General features: G+C 55.8%; 1 protein-coding gene across 2 annotated transcripts in view; it reads left to right on the top strand.

Moving 5' to 3' along the window:
• CA4 (carbonic anhydrase IV) overlaps window positions 1–10,105 on the top strand; it is a 10,468-nt gene extending 363 nt beyond the window's left edge. Inside the window, exons 2-8 of one of the 2 annotated variants that reach the window (XM_011953648.1) lie at window positions 5,629–5,682; window positions 7,135–7,290; window positions 7,991–8,136; window positions 8,254–8,352; window positions 8,622–8,688; window positions 8,852–9,015; window positions 9,789–10,105. In XM_011953648.1, the coding sequence (XP_011809038.1) occupies window positions 5,629–5,682; window positions 7,135–7,290; window positions 7,991–8,136; window positions 8,254–8,352; window positions 8,622–8,688; window positions 8,852–9,015; window positions 9,789–9,983 (881 nt within the window). In that variant the 3' untranslated portion in view covers window positions 9,984–10,105. Of the gene's footprint in view, window positions 1–5,628; window positions 5,683–7,134; window positions 7,291–7,990; window positions 8,137–8,253; window positions 8,353–8,621; window positions 8,689–8,851 lie in introns of both variants that reach the window. The other variant, XM_011953647.1, reaches the window with a different exon arrangement.
• Window positions 10,106–10,622: the final 517 nt, after the last annotated feature.

Below are 10,622 nucleotides of genomic sequence, written 5' to 3' on the forward strand. Positions count from 1 at the left end.
GTGCACACGCGTGTCCGCGGCGGCCGGGGGAGCGTGTGCACGCGTGTACGCGGTGAGGGTGTGCGCGTGGCCGGCGTCCCGGGGCAAGAAGAGTTGGGAGTCCCTGATAAGGATGCTTCCCAGGCTGGGCGCGGGTGTTCCCGCCTGTAATCCAAGCACTTTGGGAGGCAGAGGCGGGTGGATCACCTGAGCTCAGGAGTTCGAGACCAGCCTGGCCAATATGGTGAAACCCCATCTCTACCAAAAATACAAACATTAGCCAGGCGTGCTGGCACACGCCTGTAATCCCAGCTACTCGGGAGGCTGAGACAGGAGAATTGCTTGAACCTAGGAGCTGAAAGTTGCAGTGAGATCAGGCCACTGCACTCCAGCCTGCTGCACCCTCTCAAAAAGAAGAAGAAGAAGAAGAAAAAAGGATGCTTCTCAGACCGGCCTCAACGCAAGCCTTGTTTTCTCACCCAGCGTCCTCCGTCTGTCCGTGGGTTTCCGTCTGTCCTGCTGGACTCAGCGTTGGGCGACTGCCCCGCGGCCAGAGCAAGGGCAGTGTGGCAGGGTCCTGGGAGTCGCCCTTCCCACCTAGGTTCCTTGCCCCTGAGGGTCGCAAGCTCCCCTGGCCTCCCTAGCCCCAGCGCTGAATTGGGAGCCTGGTGCGGCGGGGCGGGGGTTCCCGGAGCCCCGAGGCCTCTGCGGAGCCGGTCTTTCCGGACAGGGTGATTTTCGTTTAAAGATTAATGGTGAAGCCGAGCTCTTAATTATTCCTCTAGGTGGGAGGTGGCAGGAAAGGCATGTTAATGTTTGATAAGGCGCTAAAGGCGCTTCAAGCGGCTGGGCACAGAGATCCGATCCTGGAGGCACCTTCTTTGCAACCCCGACCCCATCACCAGAAGACCCCATCTGCCAGTTTTCAGCCCAGCCACCCCTCGGATGGTTCTTGGGGTCCACGCAGGCTGAAACCTCCTCTCCTAAGTTAGGTGCTCCACCCTCAGAGCCGCGGAGTGAGGGGTGAAGGTGTCCTCTGCACAGAGGAGCCAGCGTGAGCCCTTTGCAGCAGGAACTGGCTGAGCTGTTGTAGAGGATCGAGTGGCATCTTGCAGCCTCTCCTCCGGACCCCTGGGGGAAGAAAGAGAAAAAGCAGAATGTGAAAACTTTTATTTGTAGGGTTAGACACTGGAAACCTACTAAGCAGCTAGACAGTAGAAAGAGAAATGCTTTGCAGTTCGTGCGCTTTGTAGCTGTGTGGTCTTGGGTAAGTCACTTCCTTTCCCATTTGCAAAACAGGTGTAGTCATTCTGACTTCAGAGGTTTTAAGGGTTCGAATAAAATAATGGATTTAAGTGCTTAGTGCAGTGCCTGTGCGGCACGTGGCCGGTGCTCCATATACCACGTTTACGGAGCTCTCCCCAAAGCCTGGGGCCAGTGTCAGGAATGTGTCTCAGCTCATCCCTCACACAAGCTGTGATCTCCTTTAGTGCCAAGGCTTTCTGACCGGGACCTGCCTTCCATTCATCCTATGGGGGACTCAAGCTGAGAAGGGACCAGGTTGCATATGGAGACCCCCAGAGCATCTCTGTCCATTGAGACAGGAGGACGGGAGAGGATATTTGGTCCCCTTCAGAGCCCCAGACCCCTGGCCAGGAGCTGCTGAGACTTTGCCCAGGACACACTTGGGTTGTGCTGAGCTGTTTTTCAGGATTATCCCCTGTCCCTCAGAGGGGGAGGTGGGGTGAGCAAGGTCCATTAGAGACGCTTCCTCAGCCATCTTGAAACAAGGGGGAGGGGTGGCAGGTCAGTCAGAGTAGGGGGCAGCAGCTGGGTGACAGGCGACCGGCTGTCAGTCTCTAACCTGTGGTCAGGGTGGATGGACTAGGTAGGATGTGGCACTGGACACCGAGACCTATGGGTAGGTAGTCCCTCTCCTTCCCAGGCCCTCTTCAGAGTGACCTCAGTCAGTGGGCTGGTACTTATCTGCAAGGGTGGCCCTCTCATTCAACGAGGACAAGAACCTGAGTGGTGGATGCTCCTGCCACCAGCACCCCACCCTCACTCCACGGACATGGACCGGACCCCTGGCCTTGACTTCACCACCATTATGTTTTCCTGGCTTCTGCTTCCTGAAGAAGGTAGTTAAAAGCACATTCAGCCAAGCAGGTCAAAAGTCTCCATGATTAAGACAGTGGATCAGCGGTCACCACTACAAACCTAGGAGCTGCGGCCAGAACAAGGGAAGACCAAATTCCCAAGAAAAGCTAAGCCTGGACCAGATGTGCCCCAGGGAGGCTGTGAGGCGAGTTACAGGGGGCTCCACCCTTCACAGCTGGCTCTTGGGGACACTGGCTCGAGGAAGGCTTCTCCTGGAACAGTTGCCCCTGTGGCCTCCAGTCAGAGGAGAGGCCAGCCCAACTTTCCAAACCCCTTCTGCCTTCAAGACCTATTCGGGTGGGGACATGGGAGGATTATGGCAAGGAACTGTCGTGGTGCAAATGCCCTCTGATTTATTATCTCCTCAGTCACCAGCACTGGGAATTTGGTGGCTGCGCCTGTCAGAGGCGTTTGAACCAGAGTGACTCCATTTTGGGTAAGGACTGGGAAAATGAGGCCGGAATTTGCTGGGCTGCATTCTCAGAAAGTCAGACATTTCTAGCCTCTAGATGCTTATGGTTAACGGAACAAATTAATAATGTTTACGACACAGACCCAGACTTGGGAAGGTCCAGATACCCCGATATATGGAGACCAAAGGCATTCCTAATTTTGCTTTAAAAATAATAATATCAGCCGGCCACGGTGGCTCACACCTGTAATCCCAGCACTTTGGGAGGCTGAGGAGGGTGGATCATTTGAGGTCAGGAGTTCGAGACCAGCCTGGCCAACATGGTGAAACCCTGTCTCTACTAAAAATACAAAAATTAACTGGGCATGGTGGTACATGCCTGTAATCCCAGCTACTCAGGAGACTGAGGCAGGAGAATTGCTTGAAACTGGGAGGCGGAGGTTGCAGTGAGCCAAGATCGTGCCATTGCCCTCTAGGCTGGGCAACAGAGCGAGACTCCATCTCAATAATAACAATATCGATTCTTGCATAATATAGTAATTAAGAAAATTAATCCTTTATCACAAACCCCTGTAGCAGAGCACATGTCCCCATGTATACAACGCATCGGACGTGTTCCTTCTCTGACTTTTGGGGATGTCCTACTCTGTCTATGGAGTAGCTGTCCTTTCACCACTGTACTTTTTCTTTTTTTTTTTTTTTTTTTTTGAGGCAGAGTCTCGCTCTGTTGCCCGGACTGGAGTGCAGTGGCCAGATCTCAGCTCACTGCAAGCTCCGCCTCCTGGGTTTACGCCATTCTCCTGCCTCAGCCTCCCGAGTAGCTGGGACTACAGACGCCCGCCACCTCGCCCGGCTAGTTTTTGTATTTTTTAGTAGAGACGGGGTTTCACCGTGTTAGCCAGGATGGTCTCGATCTCCTGACCTCGTGATCCGCCCGTCTCGGCCTCCCAAAGTGCTGGGATTACAGGCTTGAGCCACTGCGCCCGGCCTTTTTTCTTTTTTTTTTTAAGGAAAATTTGTATTTTAATTATTTTTATGTACAGAAAACTCAACAGTGTACATTTAACCTAGTTTAGTGGCAAGTTCTTTAGCCTTTGTCTTTTGGAGCTTGGCAATATGAGCCACAGACTTGGGACCCAGGACATTGCTGCCCCAGTGACAGCAGATCTCATCATATCTGTCATTGTAATTGGTCCTGATAGCTTCCGCCAGCTTAGCCAAAGCGCCTTTGTCTTCCGAGTTCACCTGTGTGAAGGCGACAGTCACCACTGTACTTTCTTAATAAACTTTCTTTTCCTTTGCACCGCAGACTCGCCCTGAATTCTTTCTTGTGTGAGATCCAAGAACCCTCTCGGGATCTGGGTCGGGACCCCTTTCCTGTAACACGCCTTCTGTTAGGGGAAGATTGTGGGGCTTGGAATGTCCGATAACTCTCCTGTGGAGACTGAGCAAAGGCAGAGCGGGAGCTGGAGGTTTCAGAGTTCTGCCCCACTGCTGCTGGGGCTTGGGTGGCGAGTGGCCACTGCCCTCTGCAGAATCCACCCACATGGGGGTCGCCCAAGTGCAGCAACTCCCAGGGATAGCAGAGCCCTGCCTGGGGCTGGGGATGGACCTTCAGGGGGAAAACACTGCAACTCTGAAAAGGGTGATGCCAGCAGAGCAGGAGAGGCAGTGATCAGGGCTGGGAAACTCCAAAGCCCAAAGCAGCTCTTTGTGGCCAGTTTTCCCGGGGATGCTCCCTCATGGCTTCTTCCCCATCCTGTCCCCATTCCAGGGACTCCACCCTGGCTTAGACTACAAGGAGATGGGATTGTGGAGGCAGCCCAGGCAAGAAGGGAGAGGGCGGATGAGCTCAGAGGCCTCAGCTTTGACTGAGTGGGAACCGTGCTTTTCTTAGGAATTTCCTCATCCTGAGTTCTTTCCAAGTCATTTCATTTCTCTCCTTTCTCTGCCCCTCCTTGGCTTTGGCCATCTGCTCCCAAAAGGAGGCACGGGGGTGGGGGTGAGGGGGAAGGAAGGAGTTGTGGATGGGATTTTACCAAGTGCCAAGCTGCCTGAAACCTCATTTAATCCTCCCCACGGCCCTATGAGGTGGGTATGTTTGTCTCATATTACAGATGATACAACTGAGGCTCAGAGAGCTTAAGGGGCTTGCCCCCAAACCCATCTAAGGCCCCTGAGCGGCTCAGCCAGAATTCCAAGCTCTGAATGAGATGTTCTGTTCGCCCTGCTGGTGCAACCTTAAAAAAAAAATTAATAGACTTTATTTTTAAAGCAGTTTCAGGCTCACATAAAAAATCAGCAGGAAGTACAGAGGGTTCCCACAGGCCCTTCTGCCCTGCATGCACTTTCCCCTCTTATTAGCATCTTGCATCCATGTGGGACATTTGAGGTGCAGCCTTCTTTTCAGAGATGCTGGGTTCTATTGCTCTGAGGCAGAGCCCTCAGCCTGGCCCCAAAGACCAGGACTGTGGGGTTGGGGGGCAGGGGAGAAAGCTTTCCTCCCAGCGGGAGCTGTGAGACACCAGCCAAGAAGGGATCTTAGTAACACACAGTGGGGTAGGTTGGGGGGGAGGCAGGGAGGCATTCTGGGGAGGGACTGCCTAATCTCCTCCCTCATCTCGGATCTGGGAAGGCTGCCCGGCTGAACCTGAATCTATTGTCCCAGGAGCGGAGGCTGGGCTGAGTCCTCCTCTTCCCCTCTCACCAGAGTCTCCCTTCCAGGTTTGGGGTGGGGGAGGTAAGCAGGGAGGAGGCGGCTGGTGACCAAGGAATGAAATATCCAGGCCAGCCCCACGTTAGAGCTGAGTGGCCTCACAGGGGTTCCCTGGAGGGCCGGTGGCTGCTTGGCCTGGCCCCGCCTGGGGAACAGAGCCCTACACCAGCTGACCTGTTGATCAGCCCTGCTTAGTTTTCGATTGAGTTTCCCTAGGTCCTCAATCCTACTGCCAGGAACACTCCATCCCAGCCCAAGGGAGGGCTCCAACCCCAGGGGTAGGCCCAGCGTCTAATCCTCCTGTGTGTGGGAGCAACAGGACACACACGCGCACACTTCACACCTTTCCTCTCTGCTCCAGAGTCACACTGGTGCTACGAAAGTCAAGCCAATTCCTCCAATGACACCTGCTTGGGTGAGTACAGCCAGTCCGGGGAACTGCTGTTTTTGCATGGTGGGCACCACACAGGCCGAAATGGAGACCCCAGAAGGGTGGGAAGGTGAGGGGTGATGGTGGCCTCCCAGGCAGATATCAGTTCCCAGCACACACACACACAAACACACACACTCTCTCTCTCTCTCACACACACACACACACACACAGATATACAAACACACACACACAACATACACACAAGCACACACTCACACACACACAAACCCACACTGTCACACTCACACACACAAACACACTCACTCTCTCCTGTCCTGGTGCTCAGGGACCAGGGAGTGTAAAGTGGCCTGAGTCTTCACTGGCACCTGCTGCCACCGAGAGGGCATATTCCTTGTGGAATGAATTGGCAGCAGCATTAAAGGAGGAAAGGCATTTTGCTGTTTCTCATAACAAAACAGGGAGTTGGTTCTATCCCAATGACACCCCTTGCAGGGGGCCTAAGCGATGGTCCTTTTTTTTTTTTTTGAGACGGAGTCTCGCTGTGTCGCCCAGGCTGGAGTGCAGTGGCGTGATCTCAGCTCACTGCAAGCTCCGCCTCCCGGGTTCACGCCATTCTCCTGCCTCAGCCTCCCGAGTAGGTGGGACTACAGGCGCCCGCCACCACGCCCGGCTAGTTTTTTTTGTATTTTTAGTAGAGACGGGGTTTCACCAGGTTAGCCAGGATGGTCTCGATCTCCTGACCTCGTGATCCACCCGCCTCGGCCTCCCAAAGTGCTGGGATTACAGGCTTGAGCCACCCCGCCCGGCTGATGGTCCTTTATGCTTTTATTCGAATGCTGATCAATTCGAATGCAAACCCTGCAGTCTGCTGTGTTTTGGTGACTGAGCAGTGCGCCCGCTCCTGACCCTGGCCCTCCTGGTGTTGGGGTCACCAGGGTTCGGGAAACCAGCTCCTCCAGGGCTACTCCTCTCCCTCCCATTCCTCAGATGATACTCAGCGCCCTTCATCAGAAACCCCCCAGGGAGTCCCACTCCATTGCTTCCAAAGCCCTCTCCATCCATCTCCTTTAAACTCTCTGGCATCCCAGGGAAGCAGATTATCTCCGCAGTTCCCATTTTACATTTGGGAAACCCAGGGCTTGGAGAGGTGACGTGCACCACCTCATGAAGTCGTCCCTACCCTGGAGCTCACAGTCAACAGTTGGCAACCCTGTTCCCACCTTGTCCCACACCAGAGCTAGACTCCCCAAACTTGCATGTGTGTGTCTGTGGAGGAGGAGGAGGAGGAAGGCCCAGGGAGGGTGAGGGCGGAGTTCTGAGCTGAGCATCCTGAAGCACAGCCTTCAGGCCACCTCAAAGCGTTGCCGTGTGGGAACTGAGTGAGTGGGCCTGACTTCAGTGGGGCGGTGGGGGCTACACTTTGGTGCCAGGCACCCCTGGCACACTCGCAATCCACCCTATCTCCCTGCTCAGTACCAGGCAAGTGGGGTGGAAACTGCCAGAAGGACCGCCAGTCCCCCATCAACATCGTCACCAGAAAGGCAAAGGTGGACAAAAAACTGGGACGCTTCTCCTTCTCCGGCTACGATAAGAAGCAAACATGGACGGTCCAAAATAACGGGCACTCAGGTGGGCTGGACGGAGGCCCCGGGCAGGCCTGGGCACCCGAGCTCCCCGAGGACTGAGAGGACAGGGCTTCTCCCGGGAGGGCATGCCAGGCTCAGGCCCATCTGTGCTTCGAGGGGGCTGAAAATTCTATGGGGGAGGACAGCTTCCAAGAGGAGAGAACACTCGAGCATGTTTTCGGTACTTTCATCAGACCAGTCTGGGATGGGGGGAAGGAAGCGTTCCAGGAAGAAGGACATGGGCAAAGCTGCGGAGGCATGAAACAGCTCAGCACGTTCGGAGAACTGCCAGGAGCTCTGTGTGGATGAAGAACAGAGAGTGAACCCAGGCGGAGCCCAAGCAAGGCCCAGGGGCAGCTGGGCTGGGACCCAGGGGCAGGTCACCCAGGCCTGAGGAGTTTGGACATTACCCCGAGGACGCCAGGGCACCACAGAGGAGGAGGACGCAGAGGAGGCACCAGGCCAGAGCTGCAGTTTGGGGCAGTGGAGGGTGCAGGAGAGGGGGAGACAGGCAGGGAGGCCAAGGAGGAGGCCAGGGAAAGGTCCAGGGCTGTCCCACCCCGCCCCCCCCCTGCAGGCCAGGACCGCAGCCCATGAAGGGTGGGAGGCAGAAGAGAATGTCCCATCTGGGTGAAGCTGGGATGAGGGCCTGGAAGAGGCTGAGGGAGGCCGGTTCAAGGGCTCTGCCCCTTCTGTGCCCCCAGTGATGATGTTGCTGGGGAACAAGGCCAGCATTTCTGGAGGAGGACTGCCCGCCCGGTACCAGGCCACACAGTTGCATCTGCACTGGTCCAACTTTCTAGATAAGGGCTCTGAGCACAGCCTGGATGGGGAACACTTTGCCATGGAGGTGAGGGCCCCTTCTGGACTGGGACCTTGTCTGGGCTCTGGGTGTGCACCTGCCTTGGGCAAGCAGGGTAGTCCAGGTCCTTCATAGGTTGCCTCTTCACCCCTCCACCCCCACCAGGTGCACATAGTACATGAGAAAGAGAAGGGGACATTGAGGAACGTGAAAGAGGCCCAGGACCCTGAAGACGAGATCGCGGTGCTGGCCTTTCTGGTGGAGGTGGGACTCCCATTCCTCACCTCCCAGGGAACCTGGGGCTGAGAGCTTCTTCCAGGATCCAGAGACCTGGGACTCCAGCGAAGCAGGAGGGGGTGGGGTGACTCCAACTTCCGCCTCTGTTTCTAGGGTTGTATGTTCCTGGGCCAGGTGGGGAGCCCAGAGCCTCAATCCCAGAAGCTGCCTGGCCTTCCGTCCCCATATCAGGAGAATGAACTGGCCACCACCACTGGCTCCCTGCAGACTCTCAAGACCCTTCCCTCCCTTTCCAGGCTGGACCCCAGGAGAACAAGGGCTTCCGGCCGCTGGTGGAGGCACTGTCTAATATCCCCAAACCTGGTGAGTCAGGACTGGGGAGAACGGCGTGGGGTGAGGAAGGGATTCCTCCCACAAAGGAAGGAGTGGGTGTGCGGGGAGCTGGGCTCTCAGAGTGCAGGGGAAGTGGGGCTCCTTCTCCCCACAAAGGACACCTCACTGACGGTGTCCTTTGCCCCCACCCCAGAGATGAACACCACGATGGCAGAGAGCAGCCTGCTGGACTTGCTCCCCAAGGAGGAGAAACTGAGGCACTACTTCCGCTACCTGGGCTCGCTCACCACACCGACCTGCGATGAGAAGGTCGTCTGGACTGTGTTTCAGGAGCCTATTCAGCTTCACAGAGAACAGGTGCACAGGGCCCGGGGTAGGGCACAGACTCCCACTGCCTGGCTCCCCAGAAATTATCCCTCTGTCTGCCCTGAGAAGGATACGGGTGGGGAGCCCAGGGAACTCAAGTCCATTGTTAATCATGGACATTCACTGAAGACAGGCAAGAAAGGCCTGAGCCGTTCCATCACCAGACTGGGGGCTAGACGGGAGGCAGGGGAAGGTGGAATCATTCAGAAAATGGTGCTGGGGTTTCTAAAATGAAGGAGGCTCTGGGGAGACAGCAGTGAGTCCAGAGGGCCCAAATGTCTGCCCTTGCACTACTTCCATTCCAAAACAGTGGTTCTCAAAGTGCGGCCCCTGGACCAGTGGAGTCAACATCATCACTGGGGGAATTGCTAGAAATGCTAATCCTCAGAGCTACTGAATTAGGAGCCCTGGGGGTGGAGCCCAGGCCTCTGGGGCCCAACAAGCCTGCCTTCCAGCTGATGCTAACGCATGCTCAAGTTTGAGAGCCACTGTCCTGTAGTAAGAGTGACAAGAGAAGCAGGCATTGCTGGCCCCCTGGGGTGTGAGTGAAAGGAAGCCAATGGGTGCTTAGCCCTCACCTATGCCACACACCTCATTTACATCCCCTATTCTTATCATCGTCATGACCACCTTGAGAGCCAGGGGTTCAGAGCCCCTCTTTCCTAATGAGGGCTCCCAGGTCAGGACGAGGTGCCTGCCTGAGGTCACACGGCAGGGAGTGCAGCTCTCCCTGCCCCCACCCGCTGAGCCCGTCGCTTTCGCAGATCCTGGCATTCTCTCAGAAGCTGTACTACGACAAGGACCAGAAACTGAACATGACGAACAACGTCAGGCCCCTGCAGCGGCTGGGGCAGCGCGTGGTGCTCAGGTCTGGGGCCCCGGGTCAGCTGCTGCCCTGGGTCCTGCCTGCCCTGCTGGGCCCCACGCTGGCCCACCTGCTGGCCAGCTTCCTGCGATGATGGCTCACTTCTGCACACAGCCTCTTCCATGCCTCAGCTCTCCAAGTCCTGGGCTTCCAGTCCTTAGGCTTCCCAGGTGGGACTTTAGGCATGATTAAAATATGGACATATTTTTGGAGAAACCTTTCTCAAGTGTGTTTTTAGCTTCCCACAACTACCCCACCCTGTCCCCCTCCACCCACCCCTGTTCCAGGGCAGGGGCTTTAAGGCCAGAAGATTTCTCCCGAGCAGGTACCACCAGGTGTCCCCACTCTCATTCTCTGTGAATTCTGTGTCCGCATCCCACTCCCTTCTACCGGGATCTGGACCTTGGAGAGATGCTGAAGACATCCTGGAGTTTCATCACAGTGGAAGCTAGAGGAGTTCCAATCTAATCTCTTCATCATATAGAGGGGGAAACTGAGGCTGAGAAAGAAGAGGCTGGGGCCGGGCATGGTGATTCACGCCTGTAATCCCAGCATGTTGTGAGGCAGAGGCAGGTGAATCACTTGAGCCCTGGAGTTCAAGACCAGCCTAGGCAACATGGTGAAGCCCTGTCTCTATAAAAAATACAAAAATTAACCAGGTGTGGTGGTGCACACCTGTAGTCCCAGCTACTCAGGAGGCTGAGGCAGGAGGATTGCTTGAACCCAGAAGGTG

The sequence above is a fragment of the Colobus angolensis genome, unplaced genomic scaffold (genome assembly GCF_000951035.1).
Source record: "Colobus angolensis palliatus isolate OR3802 unplaced genomic scaffold, Cang.pa_1.0 Scaffold37, whole genome shotgun sequence".
Lineage (NCBI taxonomy): Eukaryota > Metazoa > Chordata > Mammalia > Primates > Cercopithecidae > Colobus > Colobus angolensis.